The following is a 21,746-nucleotide window of genomic DNA, read 5'->3' as shown; positions in this document are numbered from 1 at the left end:
CAAGGAACAAGGCTGCCAGGGTCCTGCACAAACGCTATTGAACTCCTTGCGAATGGTGATGCGCAAGAGAGTCGCGCAACATACAAACGAGTGCTCCTCTTTCTCTCTACCTAGTGCTGAGTTAGATCCGTTTTTTACATGATTTTTTCTTCCTGAGCAAGCTACTACTAGCACCATCGGCACGAAGGGCGGCACAAAAGTCTTCGACGTGCTGCGAGTTACCTTTCTCTCCCTGAGCCCTCCAACAGAAGGTGGAAGTGGTTTGTACGTACGTACGTACGCACTCACACCAAATACTCTACCCACATATGAATTCCTGTGTCGACCCTATACTGGTAGAAAATATGCGGGAACTTTTTACAGCGACATCTATCTACTGTATGCGTGGCACTCCTTCCATAATCGTACAGTAGGACAAAAAAACGTATGAGCGAGAACTAAATAGCGTCAGAGAGTGAAAGGGGAAACAAAGAAAAAATCTGAGGGGCGAACATGCACATGCATGGATGCATAGCCTTCATACCCTTTCTTTGCCTTCCATCCTGCTGATAAGGACTAGTCAAAAGTCTCGCATGAAGCAGGAGCTGTGACAGGACAGCATACTAGCAGGACCTACTGCCTTCCTTTGTGGCGCTATAAAACACTTTTCTTTCCTTAGATTTGCATGCTAGCTGAAAGCTTAGGTGAAAGTGAACGGTGTGCTTCAGCTTGGTTTTGTATCATCTCTTCGCCCCTTCCGTTGACTGTCCTTGCTTGCTGAAGGGTCCTCTAGTTACTACATTGTAAAGTTGCTAAGCGGCCGTACCTAGCTCTCAGGTTTATCGTTCGTTGCACCTACTACCTAAGGGGTGGCGTAGATCTATGGCAAACACTTTGTGAAAAAAACCAGAATGGGTATAGCAGGATCGAACTGATCCAAACCGTACTACCCCGCCTTTTTTTGCTCAAGGAGACAACCATAACCCCAAGCGGCAAGACTAAGCTTCCTCCGATTTCTTCTTCCCGAATTGGGCTAGTTTTTCACACGTGTTCGATATGTTCGAACTGCATAAATACAACCATTCATGGATCGTATAATCGATTTGAAAATTGGACTCATTTCTTTTATAAAACTGGGCGCTGGCCCTCTCATTAATCTTGCTATCGGTCAGCTTGTTGGTTCTGCTAGTAAAAACAACAAAAAGCGTCAATTGAAGGTATGGGGATAGGTCAAAGTAATATTTAAGAGTACCACTATTCATTGGCCGCGCGTGTTATACGGACGTGTTGACCAGCTGGAATCTCTCTTCGTTGATAGTTTCCTTTCATAGATAAAGCGGGCTACATTATCTGGTTATATGTATATATACTGTCACTGTTAGCGTTATTGTGCGTTTCTATTCCGCTTTCACTCTATTATTCCGTTCATAATACCTTTTCTATTGCCACCATCGGTAAACAATGTGGAGTGGATCAGTGTGCGCGTACGCGTACCGTAGCATGGGAACGTAATCCGCTCTTAAGGTTGATATTTTCTACCATTGACTACTGCTGACAAGACATTTAAAAGTATTTCTATCAGTTATTTGACATCTTCACCATTTATTTTTCTTTTTCTCCCGATGAGTTATGGAGGGACATTAAGAAGCCAGATGCAAGGAGCGCATGTATAGAGATGCTGCACTAACTTGTCGCGTGCCGTATGTTTGTATGGGAAGTCTATGTATATTTTGCGTGGGTTCCGAGTGTCGAGTGTTGTTTGGAGCTCTGGTAGTGATTATAGTGCCAGCCTTCCTTTGTGCTTGTCGTCGTCGTGTCCGGCCTGTCTGAGGAGCTGTTATTGTTCAAAGGCTCTCAACGGTGTGTATTTCTAGACAGTAGCAGCGGGTCCCTTTTCCGTTGGCGAATTTCCGTCCATCAGTCGAAGTGCAAACACTAGACCCTATAGGCATCCTTTCGCCAGCGCCACCGGCTCCACGAAGTCTGGGCTTCCGAACGACAAGTCCCTTGTGGTCTTCCTTTGTCGCTACTGGCTAGGCTCCTGTCCTGAACTAGACCTCGGCTTTGCCGCTTTCGCTGCTTATGCTACAGTCGCCTTAAAAGTCCACCGACCGAATAGAGGACGCCACGCCGGTTCGCCTACTTTGTCGATAGCCACCCAGCCCATGTCTGTTGGAGGCAGCAAAAGGCGGCGGTAACAGCAGTAGCCGAGAAACTCTTTGATTGAAAAGGATCCAAAAATACCCCCACCAATTCTAGAAGCAGCAGCTGTGGTAGTAGTAGTAACCCGACATGGTGCATCGGGGGGGACTACACCGCCCTCTTTCATCTGATTTCTCGAACTTCCCCATCCGAACCCCATCGACTCTTAGACAAACGTCAGGACCAACACTAATGCCACCGCTCGCTGCATGTGTACATCGATGGAGCCGCCGATATCTTTTCTTAGCATTATCGGGAAGGGGTGGGGTGGGGTGGGACAGCTAGTATTCGCTTCTCTATTTCTTTCTCTCTCCCTTCCTCCTTTGAAATAGTCTTTTGCAATATTAAGCCAATATTGGTGGCATGTCCTTTGGCACTTTCAACATCGAACGATGCCGGTATGTGATTGCGCGTGGGTCGAGCAAGCGCGAGGAAAAGTCCCTCGCTCAACATCTTTCTCCCGCAAGCCTGTAAAAGTGCGACAACTTCATGATGGGCAGGAGGACGAGCCCGAGCGAGTCAAACCGTTCTCTACTGTCCTTCTTGGGAAAAAACTAGCGGCACCTCGTAAACCTGCTGCTAGTGCCATAATACCTACTACGTCGTGTAACTACGGCCCCACTCGTTTCAACACAGGCTGGTCGGTCACACATTTCAAACTCTCCCATTTATAACCGACTTTATTTCGTTACGCTTTGCTGTGTGTGACTGTCTGTCTGTTTGTCTGTGTGTATGTTTCAGTGCACACGCGTTATCCTTAGAATGGCGACCGACTGCCGTCACTTTTGGCCTATTAATAACAACACTCAGAAACCCTCGCGGTCCTTGCAGCACTTCTATCATTGCGGCGCCAATACGAAATGGTTTAGTGTGTTGTGGGAAGGGATCGGGAAAGCTTCCACTGCATTGGGTGTTAGCGATACCGCCGTTCTAATATTAACGGCAGTCAGCCATTGGGAGGAAAGTTTGCCATTGACGCTTGGTGTTACCGCTTGCTGCCAGAACTACCGTGGTCATGGTGATGCTACTGCTGCAATTGCGTGTTTGGGGGTAGTGAGTGCTTAGGATTTGGTGGTCCGGCGAAGATGCGAAGTAACGGCAAAAAATAGGCCTTACTGTAAGACTTCCACACTAACTCACGCTCTTGCTCTCTTTTACTTCACGTCTCGTCCTAGCACAGAGTGCCGCAAGTGAGAGCGGTAGCGATTGCGATCTCTAAAAACACTTAATGGAAGCCGAGACCAGCTGAGCAGGCTAACGTGGCCAAGCGTTAGTGCTGCACCCGTTTCTGAAACTGCTGCTGCACCAGGCCATTGATGTCGGCCTGATGTCTCGACACGGTTATCGTCTGGTCGGTTCACTTCAGTAGACGTAACGGCGGCGGTCACCTTCACACAAACATAGGTACACCGTACTGGGGGTCGGGTTGGCTTCTATCACGGTTGATCGTGGTAGGCAGAGCGGCTTCCTTAGCGAATAGTGACAACTGCTGCCGTTGGGATAAGGCTACTCTTTACTATAGTCCCCATTTTCGATTTGATAGGTCTAAAGGAAGCAGCCAGTAAAAAGCGGACGCTGGACGTGTAACGCACACCTTTTTTTCATGGCCTTTTCTCCAGGTGGAATCAGAAGGCGAACAGAACACTGAGTGGGTAGTGGTCAATGCAAGAATCCAACCTGAAGAACAGAACAGAAGAGCTTAGTTTCTTGGATCCGAGTTAGCCACTCGTTGTTCCACGTTTTTCCTTTTTCGCTAAATGAAATAGTAAACAACATCTGACCCTTTCAATGAGTTGGCCTGTCACAGCCTAACGGCATCCCTTATGCTTCTACTGGCAGTACCGATCCACTAATATCGTCACAAATACAATTTTATTCTGTGACTTCTCACTCTCACCTAATTATTGTATTTATATCTTATATTAAACTGAAGACGGAACGCGCAGAGCACGGTAAAGTGGTTCAGGGAACTATATTCGCACAATTTTTAGGTTTCTACTAGAAACACCTCGAGCAGCAACCACAGCTCGGTACTGTAGCACAAATTATTTTTGTAGATGAATTTTTGTCATCACTTCGGGGGCGTGTATAGTATATACTTCATCGAAACCGCTAAAATAGACAAACCCCTAACTCATTCGATGTCGCCGTGCAGCCTACAAATTATTCGAATCAGTAATCGGTTGGACCTAGTTCGAAACACGCCATCAGCCATCCCGAACAGATGTTTATGAGATCAACCGAAACGTTCACCACTGTCTCAGAACTCTTATTTTTTTGCCCAGACTTCGAGTGGTTAGGAACTGGTAACTTCGATAGCAACGTGACTCCTTCCGTGAATCGCTGTCAAATACTCTGTGACAGATCTCAGTCTTGCAACTTGCTTATTCATTGAGAATCCATCGTCGTGTTCACTGGAATAGACACTTGGAGTTTTATGTCAGTGCCACTACCGTTAAACATTCGGACGCCGCTGCCCCTTTTCAAGACGATACAAAATGCGCCTACGTGTGAATTTGGCCTTAGACCACCTTACGCCTCTTTAGGCTTAATAGACAGATACGCTATCACTGCAGCATCACGAAGTTCCGCATCTACAAGTCTTTCCGCAAGCCGCTTAGAACGATTTGTCCTCCTCTCGCTGACAACAGTTGCACAAGGCACGAGTGTCGACGCAAATACGACTTATTTGCTCGACATCCTGCCCGTATGTGGCAATCGCAACGGAAACACGTGGTGTATTATTTCAATGCAGGGTAAACTTACTTTTTTACTTCATTTATATCGCGTGCCAACAGAAAAAATTTTCCTTCTAGCAAATATTGACCAGTAAAGATCTCAACGCACGCTCCTGACCGCAGTGCTTCTTTTTGACTCAATGTAGTTAACGGGACGAGCTAGCATATACTACACAATGTATTGAAGATAGTTTTATTATAGATGCGCATACGTTGTCGAACTGCCTGGTCATTGCAGCGGTTGTTTCCATTTCGATAAACGACAAAGCGAGCCCACTACTAGAGCTGATGAAGTAGAGTTTGGTGATTACCGTGATTGCGGCAGCTTGGAAAGATGGCTTCGGCCACGTGCGCCTTTCCCGCGCCTGAGTTTAATCCGCGCACCCTTGCGGCATCCGCGACTTCGTCCAACCGCTATGACGCATTCGAACAGTTACTGACCTACACAGTAGGCGGAAGCAAATAGGGCCATCACAAGCATTAGCTTCTCTGCCTGTCATTCAGGAAACTGAGACGATCGTAGCAACGTTCTTCAAGTGAACATGAACTAAAGCAGTAGACAAGCCTGACTCGGTCAACTTGTGATCCGGGCAAAGTAGTCATAAAAAATATAGAAGGGCAAACAGGGAAAAGGACAAAAGAAGGATTCGGCAGGGAGGCCACTGCAACTCCTTCTGATGCTCTTGATGCTGAAGAAGCACAATTTAGAAAAAAGCAGCCTGAGAAAAACGCCAGGAGGCAGAACACAGTAAGCAACAAACTGATGGATGAAAAATGAATGAATTACATTGTCAAATTATAAGACGAAGACTAGGATTCCAACGTCAGCAATGGCCAAAGTGAAGCAAGCCCCGCGACCATAGGCGACCGCTTCCATAAAAATCGAATTGTCTTTTACCAATGCTCTCTGCATTCGCCCTAGCTATGTTATTTACGTCTGTGTGGCTGCAGCGTATCTTTGCTCGACAGGGGCAGGCGGTCAGGGTTCAGGGGCTTTGTCGTCTCCGTCGGCCCTCAGCATTACGGGAAAAGCAGCAGCAGCAGCAGCATCAGCAGCAAACCGTAGCAGCTTAGTAGTAGCACCAACAACAAAGCGCCAAACGTCTGAACGGTGTCTCTCGCCAAGCCGAGAGCCTTTCTAACCTACGTATCTGAACGCTCTTCACTTTTGCTGCTCTTACCATTGCTCCCGCTGCTGCTGGGGAAACGTTCAGCAGACGAATGAATCAAAGAAATGCTTTGCCTTCTTCCCAGTCACCCTAAACTTTGTCTTACCCATTTCCTCGGAGCGTCCTTTTCCTGAGAAAAATAATGCGACCCTGTTCGCCTGCCTCTATCGATCGTTCGCCCGTTCATTTTGACGACCACCGACCAAATAGAACGGTGTCGGTCACTGGAGGAGGGACATCGGTACGATAGGAGGGTTAGAATTGGAAGGAGACAAGGGTTGGATTGCTGGTCTCCTCCTACCACAACTGCTACAACTGAAGGGCGGAAAAGCCGCTAACGTTGCACTAGGGAAGTGGGCCAGCTAGCGGCCAATCCGCGCGGCCGGAAAACCAGCGAACGAGAGACCGAAAGGACGACATAGATATGCGAAATGGACCGAGTAGTGGAACACGTATACAGTAGAGGACGACGCCGACAGAACGAAGAAGGAAAGTGGGAGAAAAGGAAGAAAGAATACGACGGCGGCATCTCTCATGGACAAAAACTGCCGTAATGCATACGTAATGTATACGCGAAGTATGAATACTCGTGCTTAAAGTGGAAGTGGAACTAACTGAAATGAACAAAGAAAAACACGAAGCGTAAATAAAAAAAGCCGGAAACATGCGGTACGGAATATAATCGGTTGGGGAGTGAATGCGGATGGCGCATCTGGTACCAGATCAGGCGGCCTAATAGTAATGACCATAAAGCAATGCTCCGTTCGACAACACATCTTTATTCTAGACAGTCGTAGAAAAGGAACAATTACATGCATACAGTCGTTAAATGATTTCGTGTTTCTGTACTGCTGTACCTTTTATAGCTAGAAGAATTGTAGAAAACGCCAAGCCGTATTCGTAAGTGGCAAAGCTAGAGAGAGTTAGTCTGTCTATTCCATAAAAGCAAAGCAGAACTTGAGACGCATTCGAAGACGCGCGTTACGATCTTTGTTTATGACCCTAGCATTTGACTTGGATTTTGTTATATATTATAAACATATTTGCCTATAACGACTTTGAGCGAATGTAAACCCATAGCCGAGCACCTGCATGGAACAGAAAATTTTTGGTTTGTTGAGTAGTGCAGCACTGGGGAACGAAAACTTACTAAAAGGTCGGACATACGCAGATGGTCGGTCAATCGCAAACACCGTCTGCGTCTTCGAATGAGCTGCAAACATGCATCTTCAGATCCAACAGGGTAAATACGGCTTACCTATGGTTCATCCATATGGGATAAATCCATTTCTCTTTAAAGTTTTGCACTGCATGGTCTGAGCGTTACATATGTTCGGTTCCCCAGAGATGAAACTTCGAATATGGAAAGATGTAGGACATCTGATTCCGCTAGTATAGCCATCGAACGAGTGTTTCAACATAATTCGATTGGAATTTTAACGGCTAAAATCAGCCTATGGAAACTGCTATCGTGTGTGTGTGTCTGTGTGCGTGCGTTAGGCTAGAAGCACTGCTCTCAGCTTATTTGAGCAACATCGAAGATAAAGGTCATCATAAATGACGTCCTAGAAGGTCATCGACAGGCAAAGGCCTGCTAATCAGATAAACGCGGAGGACGTTTTTTAAACTATGCGTTATTAATAGTTTCTAGGACATGTGGCTCAATTTCTCACAAGTTTCGAAAAAGGCAGCGAGGGAATAATAGCGGTAGAACATAACAACAAGCTGATATGAATATAGACAATCTATAGCAGAGTATTTGCGGGTAATTTTATATGAAAACGATCAGGTCACGATGAAAAACTCAAGATTGTTCCATCGTGCGAATCAATTTTACCAAGATAGCTAAAAGACAGTTGTTGCCATCACGTGGATGTTAAAACCCAATATGCACAATGTATTTCATGCGCAAAATTCTGTTAGGACATCCACTAGCCACATTCAAGCCTGAGCGTTACTTGACTTCTGTATGTATGTTACATATGAGAAGAACGAAGACCATTAAATTTACCTGATATCCTGTTTTCATGAGAAAAAAACAAAAACAACAGGCCTTTCCAATGGGAATGAAGTACATAATATTACTGAATTCCCGCGACGAGATCGTCTCGGAATAAGTATCGCGTCTAGAATATATATATGTTAGTATTATGTATCATATGCTAGTCTTAATGAATAGTGTGCATTCAAACAAACCTTTACGCTCAGTATTCTAGGCTATCTTGCATTTAAACTTGCTTTTGATTAACCATTTTTTAATGAGCAACAACTTATATGAGAACTACCGTATTTTCTGTACAAAAATGGGTATAGTCGCACAAATTTCATATTAATCTATATTACTAAACCTAACGTTTCTCTCTCTACTTCGATCTCGTTCTGCCGTTCGTTTTGCCCAGTTACCTTTCATCGAATCGTCAGCGATAAGCGAAATGTTTTAACAGCTAGAACTTCCGGTCGTCGTTTTTCCACGATTCTGGAAAAGAAGCTGCTCGTAATTCTATCTGCGCAATATTAGTTTTTTATTGACACTGCTTGTTCGGTAAATAACACGTTACCTATGATTTATCATTAGTGCGTCGGATCCCACAAAAGGCACGGCATCAACCTGCATTAATTGCCATTCCTATATTGCATCCACACACAATCGCCTATATCGCCTTACTTACGTTCTGTAGACGTGTAATATTTACGCATACGACGAGGGAAATGTCCATGCGTTGCCCCACTTAGTCTTCCCTTTATTCATAATGTATTTTTCCTCTGTATACATCTATGCGCCTCGATATACAGACGAAAACCACGCCCTGCACCACTCGTTCCGTCAGTTACTGACAGCCGAAGCCCCTCGTTCCTGTAAGTGACAGCTCTGCAGCCGCGCTAAACATTTCTACTTTGCACCCAGGCGATAGTGGTTTTGCCTTGTCCCGCCTGTTTACACACGTCACTTGTTTGGACTAATCCCATTGAAACTACATACTAGTACGAGGACAACTATGAAGCGACCGACAAGAAAAGTCCGTGGTCGTTTCCCTGCCCTTATTGGTGTTTCTTCTGTTGTGTTGTTATTGCCGATTATTGTTTTTGTTGTTGTTGTTATTTTTGTCCTATACAGTCAAGTCCTATCCGAGGCCATTTTGAAGGATTTCCGCCGGCGTGTCGCCAAAATAATAATGATTATGAACGATGTATGATGTCTCATACGATTCTTTCCTCCAAAGTGTATCATGTTCTCGTAATAAACGTGCATCAAGACTACATCGGCCAGTAAAGAGTTAGCGGTTTATGGCACGCCCATGTTTTGACGTCAAACGAACTATCGATGATTACTGCACGTTCACAACCTATGTCACAGCATATAGCATGTTGCCATTACTAGCCTCTGCCGCTGTATCTGAACTGCTAGTTCGACAGGTTTTCTATGTGAGCCACTAACAGCTCCGTCATGACGGGCGCTTCAGGCAAACGTGCTACACACTCCAGATCGTGATCTCAGTATGGAGTGCGGTGAGACAGCCAGATAGATAGCAATTGGCAATTGGATTCAGGTTTCGGGTGATTGTCTGATTAACTGGAAGAGCGGATTCGACTGGCTCAGTGGCAGCATCAAAGAAACGCAGGGAAGCCGAAAAAGGTGTGACCTTCATCCGCTCGAAACACCTTCAAATTGCCGTTATATCTGCTGCGAGATTCGTGGACGGTTTCCGTCTGCATCGCCCGCGAAGGCGAACCTAACGATTTTGTCTAGCCCCGTCCGTGTGTATTAGACTGGCGCTAAGATCGATATCACAAAGACAGAACCCGTTTTTGACCAAGAACAACAACCCGTACAAGTGCATATATATATACGTTCGAGGCATTTGTCTGTGATAATGGCGGCATTCTATATCGACTGGCCAGCCACCAGTCGACCGTTGAGCGACTGGTGGACATTTCGTAATCAATAGGTGAAATCGAGAACGACGTGTAAAGTGGCTTGATGCAATACAGTGGAAGAGAATTAGTATTCGAACTCGTATCCGTTTAAGGCGTCTAACTTTAAGGTGTGAAACGAAGAGGTTTTATTTAAGACGGATACAGTCTTGGTTGAAGTGAATCTATTTTCAGTGGATACTCTGGTAGCTTCGTTGATACTCAAAAAGTCCTCGTAGCAACGAACTCGTATGTGTTCTCTCCACTAGCGAAACCTCAGCGTCGTATTCGTTTGAAAGTGTTATTACCGCTGGTAGCAGTATATATTATATTCGTTGTTAGTTTTACCAAGTTAGACGTGGTCCTCGGATCGTTAACCCTACTGTGTTTTGTCTATTGCAGACGTCATGGAAGCGGAAACGGTGTTTGTGCTGGCGATCTTTTCTGTATTCTTCGTGGTGGGAGCCTCTCTGTTTTACTATGCGTGCTGTGTTACAGACAACGAAGAAGCAGTCAACAAGCTGAGGGAATCCCTTAAAAGGAAACGGTCTCGAAGTTCCATCAAAGTAAGGAAAGACTTGAGATATTTGGACGGGCCACAGTATTCTTGTACCTAAATCCCTAGGTGCACGTTGGCTTACCTGGCAATGCGCACAATCAATCTCGCCCAACAGATTGTTTTATTACGGAAGGATGACGTCAACTATTGCTGATAATGCTAATGATCGTATGAGTCAGGACCGATCTTACTTACCATGCTTGCTCTTTTTAATGATCACCATAAGTTTAACAGCCAAAGGTGTCTAAGCAAAAATGACGCTCGTGTTTGAATAAGACAAATTCACTTTTCTCTTTCGATGCAAAATTCATGAAAGAAAATTGTATCTATCGAAGGATCGTGATCAATTGATATTGAAGATCTATATATTGTTGCCTTCCACACCACGTGTGTGCAGAAGATCGTTCTATTATACTTTATAAATTTGCGTGTGCGCAGGTGGCCACTACGACAAGCTCACAGTTTCCTCACTCGAGTGCAATTACTTCAGGCCCTACTTTACGTGAAATGCAATCTGTTGGCATTCAGGTAGTCCCACCAACACCTGAAGTATTTCAGCCACCTCCGGAGTTTAGTGAAGGTAAGCAAGTCTTTCTCCGGACGTATAATAAGTATATGGATCTAAAATTTGTCTAAATAGATGGAGTATCTTAGCAATAATTGGCTAGACAATTGATATGGGAACTCGTAGCGGAAACGATCCGGTTATAGAAATAACCGTACGACTATAACGCAACCACTGGTCATGACAAACTAACTGCCTGTCTGTTACTGGACTAGCAAGGCCATAAAACAGAAAAACGTCAACCATTTTGCGCCTAGTTGCTCTTCACGGCCTGGATGACAAGCAAACATGTGACAATATGCCTAAACAGATATTTACGTAATAACCGTATATTGAGAGATAACCTTAGTGCTTTGCAAGTCAGCCTCGTTCACGGTGTTGAGACGTTCGTGTATGATTTTCTACGGTGATGGTAAAGCAATTTCAAATTTCGAGACAAAGATTCCGCGCCACTGTCCTAACTATGTCGTCAAACCATAAAATTTATCATTTTAACTGTGAATTATATGCTGAATAGGGTAGCGCCATGATGACGTTTCACGTTAGTCAGAGGCGACTCCGTATGGTATAGCTTACTAGTAAGCTACCACGCACTAGTATGCTTGAGCTCCGCTTTTAAGCAATTGCTCCTAAAGCGTTTGACTGACGTCAGCCAAACGCAGTCATAGACGCTGCGTTGGTACAGAATCGATTAACGAAACAGGAGAACAGTATTCAGCTCATTTCAGCTTACAAATACAGTGTGACTAAGCCCGTAGCACGGCCATCATCCGACAAAGAGATCTCTCAATATGACCGTCAGACTTAGAACTCGAAAATAGGCAAACGCCTGTACAGTAGACAGGAAGGCTTGGATTACATAAAGCGAAACGTTCCCGACAATAGGAGAAAACACAAGGCAACCATAGTAACTTATATTAAACACTGTATTCCTCTATTTACGTTACCGTTTTACGCAAAGTAACGTACGTTACCGTTTTACGCACTTCGTCAAAATGTATGCTTGAACCCTCTGCTCGAATTGGTGCTCGCTATCGTAAAGTGTTCACCGTGAGGGAATGATTGATGTCAACTATATATGCACAATAGAAATAGAACTTTGACATCGTGTAATAGCTACTATACATATTAAACTTTGAACAGAAAAGGAAAAGTGTTAAGTACCTTTCACGAAATGACAGAGATATTTTTATGGCTTCATTAAGATAATTAAAGCAAGCTATGTAAACACCAGGCAACGCTTAATCTAATAGAACTGTAGTGCGTGCATTCTAACATAACGTTTTCAATGGCTGAGTAGCCAAACGCGTGTATTCGAACCAAGATGTGCTTATATGTTAGAGGCAAAAAGATCGCCTCGTAGTACTATCTACTACTTATTGACGTTCTCCTCAAATGACAACCGCTCTATCTCATCCTGAACGGGATACTTCCTGGTTAGTAAGTCGCTCCGACTACAGCCTGATAGATCCTTGAATCTGAGCCTTCCGAACGGGATACTTTGGCTTATTTAAATGAAACTGTGTAATAGTTTACTTGTATCTAATAAGAAGATGCCAATAATACCAAGAAGACTCACTTACTTGACAATCTTTAACCATCTGCTGCGAATGACTCAGGAAGACGAAACGGTCTCGATAGACTCTATCTAGCCCAAAGTTTCTGCTTTCTCAAGGAGCAACCATTCACGGCCCAGCTCAGGTTTCTAGTTGTTCTACGGCTCAACCTAATCCTGCTTTCTAAAGTGATTACAGAAAGTGTATCTCTACACACACAGCGTATATACACACACAGGTACACAGGTATAGGTACACAGCGATAATAGCAACAGCAGCAACAAAAAGAATATCAAAAAAATAATGTTTTTCCCATTATACCAAGAGCGAACTACAACTGTGTCTCCGTATCTGTTAGAAGAACCGCAATGGCAAAGATACAGTACTTAACTCATTAGAGCAAATGGTCTAATGAAGCTTGGCCAGCTGGCAGAAGCGGTACTGCAGCGCTCTGCCTGAAGCAGACCTCTGTACCAGCGTAAAACGGGCCAAAAAAGACAGGCCGAAAGGTGACGGAAACCGCCGTAAACCTTGGCAAGGTTCCACTTGATACTGCTAATAGCATAGGCATTAAAACGAAGACAAGTCAATACTGACTGGAAATCTTCGAGGTCGAGAAAATTAAATACATATAAAAACGGTGCGAGATTACTACAGCTCTGTAGCCGCCAGGCTCTTGCCAGTGGCGATAAGCTGCTATAGCTTTCGTACGTAGCCATAGAGAGCACAGTTTCTAGATAACATCGAAGCAAAAGTTCTGCTAAAAACAATGTGAAATTGTAGACCCCTAGACCAGATTAGAAAAACAGGTCAAGCCCATAACGACAACAGAAGCCTTTTTTTTTTATCTCTGACTTGCCTTAAAATGCTCCTTTTTCTCTTCAGGGATTTCAGTGGCTGACGCCGGCCTCGGTACGTCACGCCATAAGTATATCCCGTAGTCTATAGCAGCAATCTGCAAAATTTACACACAACGCCTATTACGCAGTAATTAGATAATTCAAATAATAACCATCATAAACTGAAGAGAGCAAATCGATTATGTAGGAAAGCAGATACGAGAGAACAAAATGAACTGTGGAGATACGCCATAAACTTCATTCTAACCGTTATCATCATCATCACCGTCATATAAAACGATAAAGCCAGATAAACTAATAATAATCTAATTATGCTAAATCAAACTATAAACTAAAAAACTTCCCCCTCCCTGTCTTGCGTTTCAGGGCAGATCCTCACTATCCCTGTGCACAAGGTATTTGTCTCGTAAGCAAGAAGCGTAGCGAATGTTCTATAGAGCCTATAGACTGAGGGCAAAACAAAGCGTAGAATGAAGTAGGCATATTGTAGATATCATAGATTAACTTACAACTAGGGCTGATATTATACATTGTTCATGAATTTCGAGATGTATGTAGGCTCACATATCAAGCAATACCTGACATTAGCGGCAGTATGATTATATCGATTAGGACTGAACTTGGTATGATCTTTTATGTTTCTACAGGTATTTTGTTGTTATTTACGTATGTTTGTACGATATTTCCGGCCAGAATAGAATATTACATAACTCACATAATTAACACACGTTGATCTTATATACGTGCAAAAATTGCATCCAAATATCTGTTCTTATTTAGATGTGGCTTTGACCAAATGATTTGAAAACATCCCAATATATTGGTATCATATAGAAATTAATCCGTTGTTATCAACTACTAGAAGCGTGCATGTGCAATTGTCGGTGATCGTACATGTTCAGTGGTTTATATGAAGGACATTACGGTTATAATCATACCTTTCTTGAAGATTAGGTTCGACGATATTATGACTATTGATTGGGGATGCATATATGTGTGTATATATATAGTTGCACCCCCAATCAATTCCAGTATGTTCCATTACACCGTACTGTTCTGTTCACCTATAAGGTATACCTTGTGCGCGTGTACGATTGTATACTGTGTTTCTTTGTTGACTATCCATTTCAGGGAGTTCATCGAGTATAACTCCTAACCGTACTCCGACCCCGGAGCCGCAGGAACATCGTAACTCCATCGATTGTTCAAACCACTCGAACGTGCTTTCTGTCCTGCTGCAAGAGTATCTCAATAGCATGGCCAAAGCCAAGGAAAATGGCTATTCGGCCACCAGCAGCGTTTCGGGCGTGTCCCTGACCGACTCGCCCAGGGTCGTCCATCTCTAAAGATGGCTGGCGAGTTGATCAGCACCGTAGGACCACTCCTCGGCCATAAAACAGAAGAGAGCCGTATTGGTTGGTTGATCTCCGAAATTAAACAGAAAGAGTAACCATCCACGGTAAAAACGTCCCTATTTTTGCTTTTGGTCTGTATCGTGTTTAGGGTTAATCGTTAATTATGTAATTAAGAAGAAGGGTTCAAGTCAAGATGCGATGGTTGTCGACGAACTGTTGGCAAACGAGTTGCTCATACCTATATTGGGCGCTGACATCGTCGTGTACGAGACAGCGTAATTGATCGTAATTTCAATATTGTAAATGGAAATATTGTAATATTTAGTAATTTAGGTTATTGTCCTAACTATGTTGTTTATCTAGGCCTTCACAAACAAAATGCATACTGTTGTGTAACAGGATTACTTTGGCTAACATTACTGTCTATTTTTTTTAAATTGTTACAATCGTCAATTTAATTCATAACAGCCGACGCGTGTCAGATAGATGAAAGCGGATCAGATATTTACACCTAATTGATATGTGTAAACGAAACAACGAGAAGATAGAAACGTTGCAAGGGGACTATGCTATAAAGTCCTATATACAGAGACATCTTATGTAACCCTCTTCGCGAGCAGACTGAAAGCGAAAGACAGCCAAATGTTTTGCATTTATTTTTCTGTTTTGTTGTGTTGTGATACTGGCCGTGCCAACGGAGACAGCATACAACCGAACCAGTGTTTTACGGCTTTGGATTCGTTCGTTAACTAAGCTATCATCATTATTAGTCCTCGCTCACCGTAAGTCACGCATCAGGCTTGCCCAATTTCCCTATATTATATCCCACCCCCTATCAGCAATTTGCACTAGTTGAAACGTCTCTATATACGTTCATTAAATCAGTAAGAAATATAAAATCCCTTTTACGTAATCCTAGAAAAGAACAATCGAGAGTTGCCTGGGGCCGTTCGCTAAACGTCATTAAAGCAGTAAAATTTTGTCCTTTCGATCGAAAAGAGAAGTCGTTGAAAGAATATTTCGACCGTTTTCTGAAGTCATCAATGACTCACCAATCGCGCTAGACAAAGCCGACAGAGCACCAATAGAATGCGATCCAGATATATGATGTCACGAACACGTTCCAGTCTCAGATAACTTTTCATTGTTCTGTATGCCGCATTTTGGGGCTTCCTGTTGGGTTATTTCTTTCATTTTTGATATCTCATCATTACGCATTGTATAAATGCATTTTGTAGGCCAAGCATGATTATCTCTCTAAGTATCTATAGCACATATCCGAGTACCTAGTACGAGATAAGCTAATCCGTATCTCTACGCCTAAATCAGGTCGAACCAGCTGTTTTAACATGGACCACGTTACACAATGATACATATGCCCCCATGTATATATCTAGTGTATAAGCATAACGGTAGAAAATCCAGCTATAATGTCGGAAGTTTTCACCGTACAATACGACTGAGCCAGAAGACAATGATTCGAAGGTACATAGAAACACATGAAGATGATATCAGCAGTTGTAATATTTATGTTATTCTTAGTGGAAAATAAAAACAAGAACAGAATAACTGTACTGTATGATGAAGAGTTGAGTAAATTTGTTTCAATATGACCATTGTTATGACGCTATCATGATAATTATTATAGTCATTAAAGGTAGACATTTCTGTTCTGTGAGCAATATCGAACGTATTGGATACGATCCATGTGGCTAGAAAGACCATCAAACCAATCGGTGTAAAAAACAATGGGATTATTTAAATAAAAAATCTGATGATGTGTTAAACCTAAACATGGATCTGAAGAACCGATGCCAAAGGCCACTGTAGGACAATGTCTTCACAATACGGTCTGATATGTTATATTTATTTAGCTATTACACAAGTTACAGTAGTATACACTTAACTTGAAATAGCGGTCTACTACTTAGGCGACTCATACCATTGTTGTACTCGTGGCCCCTGTAGCTCCAAAAAGAACATCATTAGTGTGCAATCGTCGGCAACACACTTTGCGAGGCATCAATGGGTTTACTTTTGCAAGTGTTTTATGGGGTGTCAAAGATAAGTAAGTTTGTCATAGTAATTCATCGATACCCATATAATTTTAGACTACGCTTTATCTAGTTAATATCCTAAGTGCATGGCGATTAGTTACCAAATCTCAAGAGGCAAATATGAATCTGAACAGAAACACAATGTTTTTTAGGATTTCGCGCAAAGGAACCCAAGCTAGTCACATCGGTGTTGGCCATATATAACGAGAATCGTCAATGCTACATCAGTGATGAGTATAATACAAAACAAAGCACAAATACTGATCGTCTAAATTGTTAAAGTGTTAGTGGACTAGTTCCTCGTCTCTTTTGTTTTCTAGACCTATATACGACACAGTATAACATTGCGTAATCCATAATGGATAGATGATTAGAGAGTATCATTATTTATAATCTACACACACTCTCAAAGGCTCCGTTATACGGTCTCCGGTGGACACAAACCAAGGTAGCACCATTGAACAACTATTCACGGCTATATTTGTGATCTTCGCGAGAAAAAGCCCATACGCTAGGGGCACGCTTTAAAGAGAAATTTATTCCCCGCCGGACGAAGGTGTTCCAAGTCGCCTTCCGCGGCCAAGCGGGATAAACTCTTATAGCTTTAGGCGAATAGCATTCATCGACTCCTCTTCTTAGTCCAGCCTTATGACAACCCAATGAGCTGCAATAGTTTTATTCATAGGCACCCCACTCTGTTATAAAAGCCCCCAACTATGTCTAGCCTTTGGACATTTGTCAAACGTTATTCAATTGGTGAGGCCTAAGATAAGTTTTGATTAGACTAATGCCTCCATATGTCAATCCTGCGCAAACACCACCCATATTATCTTCATGACTATGTTGCAGGAAATGCTCGCAATGGTCGGCTAACGAGAAAAAGGAACCCACTTCTTCACGTCTAGCGATAGCAGAAATTACAGCGCTAGGCAAAGAAACGGTTGGTTCCAAGCATAATTCAGCTGTTCGGATCAGCTGTTAGACTATCCACAAACAGAATAGACAGTGTGCGTGTTCGGTCGTCTCCTTGCCACCGACTACTTTGTCAGTCACTGTGTGCAAGTCACTGGTGTCCGGTCATCGTCTGTTGCTTCGACTGCGTTCACCTGAACAGGACTTAAAACCTGGTGCATGTCTACACGTGTTTCTCCATGCCGTCCCTAGCTTTTTCATAGCCACCAACCCTAAATTTCTCGTTTTATCGTCTACATAGGAATCGTCACTTGATGGAGCGCTCTTCTGTGACCGTCATTGGCATTGGCTTAAACACCCGGCCTCTGCGTCCGCTGTGCACCCTTCTACCAACGCCAGCTGGTGATGTCCCCTGGGAGCCAAAGAGACACCCCACTTGCTATGAACAATACTATCATGTGCTCAACGTCCCTAGTCATGCCTTTGTCCGTGCCAGAAAGAAATAACTCCTAAAGCAGGATTCAACCCAAAGCATGCCTAATATATAACGATGACTTGAGTAGCACGAACGGCAACTCTTAAGGTGCTTTCAAATAAATCTCTTTCGCTTTGATACTCAAGGAATGCCTGTCGTGTCCTTCAAACAGCTACTACTGCCCCGCGTTCCCTATGCCCGCTTTCACTGTACACCTTTCGTACGGTACGTCCCTTAGGACGCTGGAGGCACGGTGTTTAACAGAGAAACAGGCCCTTAACTGCTAGGAGGAAAACAAACAGTTTGCATAGGAAAGACAGAAACCTCCGGGATAATAGTAAGGCGCCAAACTGTGGTGAGCTAGAAAAACTGTGAAAAGTGCATAGTTGTATAGCAAATGCGTAATTGAACCACGAAATTCGGAGTAAACGATGTACAAAAGGCCGCCGCCTCGGCTGTTGCTTGGTTCAAGCTCCTTCTTTTACCTTGTCCTAGTCGATGAGGCGATCCCCAAGTAATAGACGTGGGCGGTCAGTCCATTCAGACCTACTTAGTCTTTTCTTCTGGTTCTTGTTCAGCCCTAATGGAGAGAAAGCCAAAAGCTCGATGCGCGATTTGCAACACGGTAGTTCTGCCCTGTCGACGTCATGAGTTTACATACATTTATAGTTTAAATTAGCGAACAGGTCGGATGAATTTTGTACATAAGCTTCAGGCTCACTAGGCCCACGAAGACGAATTCAGAAGTCTTTTCCTTGTTGGCTCTCCTAAACACTATTCGAAATAGGGTTTATACAATGAGAGAACTTTCGCCGCTGTCGGAATCAAATTCCAATTTTAAGTCTGCTACATGCTTGCACTGTAGTACCAGACGAATATGTCTATTTGACCTTACGTATGCGTATGCACGTTGCAATACAAGTTTATTAAAACTGTTTAAGTTCTAACTTTCCCAGTTATAATTGCTCATCACAGCGTTTTACTAGAAACTCCCTCAATCTTTAGGAGCTGCACATAAATATACCACTATTTAGCGGAACGTGCATTTGCACACCGTAACTTCAACAAACAAAAAAACATGAAAAACAAAACCTCACCCAATTTTAAATTTATTCCGTAAATCGGTGTGCCAGTATGTCGCTTGAACAACACTCAGAAAACTGAGAACTGTTTATTGTCTGTTTAATGTACGTAGCATTTCTAGATTTTATGAAACGTCAAATTATTATTATATACACACATGTACATATATATCCCGCATCCTCTATCCTGTCGTGCCTTAATCTATTTGCCGCGAGCGTAATTATATGCCAGTCCCCTTGCTACCAAGTAGCGCTAAATGGATATGCCTCGCCCGAGTGGGGTGTATTTGGCCAGTTGCCAGTCATCCGAAAAAGGTCCGTTCCGCACGGCTGTCCTCGCACGTTTTTGGCTTTGGGAAAGGTGAGGGTTTTGAGAGGCAGAAGAATCCGAGAGTCTGAAGAACGTCGTTGTATCAGCAGTAGGGAGAGTAACAGTAAGTGCAGACAGTAGTTAATACTTGTCGCCAGACCTCCTATACATTAAGTCTCCCCGAGGCTGCGTCCGCTACAGACATCCCTCTCGCTGTGCACGAATGCAGTCAACAGAGTACATGTAGTATGCCACCCTTAAGCAGCAGTACCAGCAATGGTAGTGTGTGTGTCTTGCCAGGATAGAATTCGTTGAGACGAAGTGCCGGCTCATATTGTTCGCAATTGTTCATTGGCGTAGCAGACTCTTCGCCGTGTTCGGATAGTGGCATAATGGTTACACACTGGGAAGCTGCGACAGTCTTAGCAGCGACTAGAGTTGAGTATCGGTGCCAATACAATGTTCGTGTGTATGTATAGTTAACCTATATGAGCTTTGGTTTGGACTCCATCCGTGAGTACTGTGTGCGTATTTTATACGAAGGTCATTTATTTCAACAACTTGTTTTCGAAGACTTCTTAGCGCTGAAGCTGTGTGTGAAGCTGAAGTGAGCTTATCCAACTTCTTCCTTGAACCCACTCTCCGTGTGCGGGTATAGTCCTCAGTTTGATTGTAACAACAGCACTTTGTATCCCACTCTTAACTCAATTGAGCCTCGTCAGAGTTTGACGTTAGGGAGGATCATTTGCCCGTACAACAACCACTGCAATCGCAATCGATATTGCGAGGTCGGCTTTCGCCTATTCCCGTTTCACTGACTTTGGCTAGCTACCTTTGGCAGACTCGAAACATTCTGAACAGAGAATGATATCTTCCATTCATATCCGCTATCCGAAGAAGAACGCTAAGGCATCCGCCTATGTTGAGATCTATCCCTTGTCAGTCCAGTCTTCTTTAGCGATTTGCCGCTGCGGGGCAAACGGATGACTGAGCTGTAAGCTTGAGCTGCATCGAACAAGTAGTTGGTTAGGTTATGTCCAAAAGAACGACCTGGAGAGCTGGAAGCAGCAGCAGCAGCTCGAGATTCAGTAAAATGAATGTAGTAGTAGAAAAAACCGCTAGTGAACGGCTTTTACACAATATTCTTAATTAAACGTCTTGTGGAAGCTTTCTCCTTCTTCTGCTGCCACTCGTCTTCGTTCTCAGCTATCAAACGTTCATCGCTTTACATGCGCATCGCCAGTACCACCGTTGCCCCTTGCGCCTATCCTCCAGCGCATTTTACCCTCAGCTTTCCCTTGATCATTCTTTGTCGCATGAAACCGAGGGGAACGGCGATGCACCACGTATCATCTTTTTTCATCATCCTTCGTAGGCTTCGCCATTGTCGTTGCCGTCATCTTTCCCTTTTAGCCGTGATCCTGCTGCTGCTGCTGTTGTCACAGCTGCGACATACTGCAGACGTTCAGTTCTTGAAAATCGACGGAGTAGCGACCGGACGGAACCGCTGCCGCTAAACCCATCGTTCCTACCGGGGTCGAATACGAACGCAAAGCAAACCACAACAGAAAACAAATGCAGGACATCGTTTTGTCTTCTGATCAAGATGTGGAATGTCGTAATTAGATTGACCTATAATGGCACCACACACTGCGGCGTTTTGTGCTTGAAACAAAGATCAAATGACTTCATATGAAATAGAACAGGAACGCTTTGATGAACTAGATGGTACATTCGTCTAAATATTCGGTTCTAGTTAGCTACAACAAATTTCAAATCGATCCTCACCTGTCTCTTAACCGTATGCGTAACCTAAATTACGTCGTGGACTTGACTAAAATTTAAGTTAGATAAAGTCAAATGGCAAAGTAAAATTAACGAAATTTGTTAACGGAACTAATGGAAAACCAAAAGCGGTAGGCCATGAGAACGGAAATTTAGTCGAAAGCATCAATTTTTTTTTATTCTTTGCAATCGATCGTTGATTTAAATGTTTCTAGCTTTACTCACCCCAC

The 21,746-nt window shown here is 43.5% G+C and overlaps 1 protein-coding gene across 1 annotated transcript in view; it reads left to right on the top strand.

The window, feature by feature from the left end:
• The window catches only part of LOC111270232 (uncharacterized), a 42,953-nt gene extending 26,265 nt beyond the window's left edge, over positions 1-16,688 (top strand). The window contains exons 3-6 of the mRNA XM_086972438.1: positions 10,403-10,566; positions 10,998-11,139; positions 13,912-13,935; positions 14,672-16,688. Of these exons, the coding sequence (XP_086828564.1) occupies positions 10,408-10,566; positions 10,998-11,139; positions 13,912-13,935; positions 14,672-14,886 (540 nt within the window). The 5' untranslated portion in view covers positions 10,403-10,407 and the 3' untranslated portion in view covers positions 14,887-16,688. The remainder of the gene's footprint in view (positions 1-10,402; positions 10,567-10,997; positions 11,140-13,911; positions 13,936-14,671) is intronic.
• The last annotated feature ends 5,058 nt before the right edge of the window (positions 16,689-21,746 follow it).

Source organism: Varroa jacobsoni, unplaced genomic scaffold, assembly GCF_002532875.2.
Source record: "Varroa jacobsoni isolate VJ856 unplaced genomic scaffold, vjacob_1.0 scaffold_1457, whole genome shotgun sequence".
Lineage (NCBI taxonomy): Eukaryota > Metazoa > Arthropoda > Arachnida > Mesostigmata > Varroidae > Varroa > Varroa jacobsoni.
Note: the sequence above shows the minus strand (reverse complement) of the source record. Positions and strands in the feature narration are given on the sequence as shown.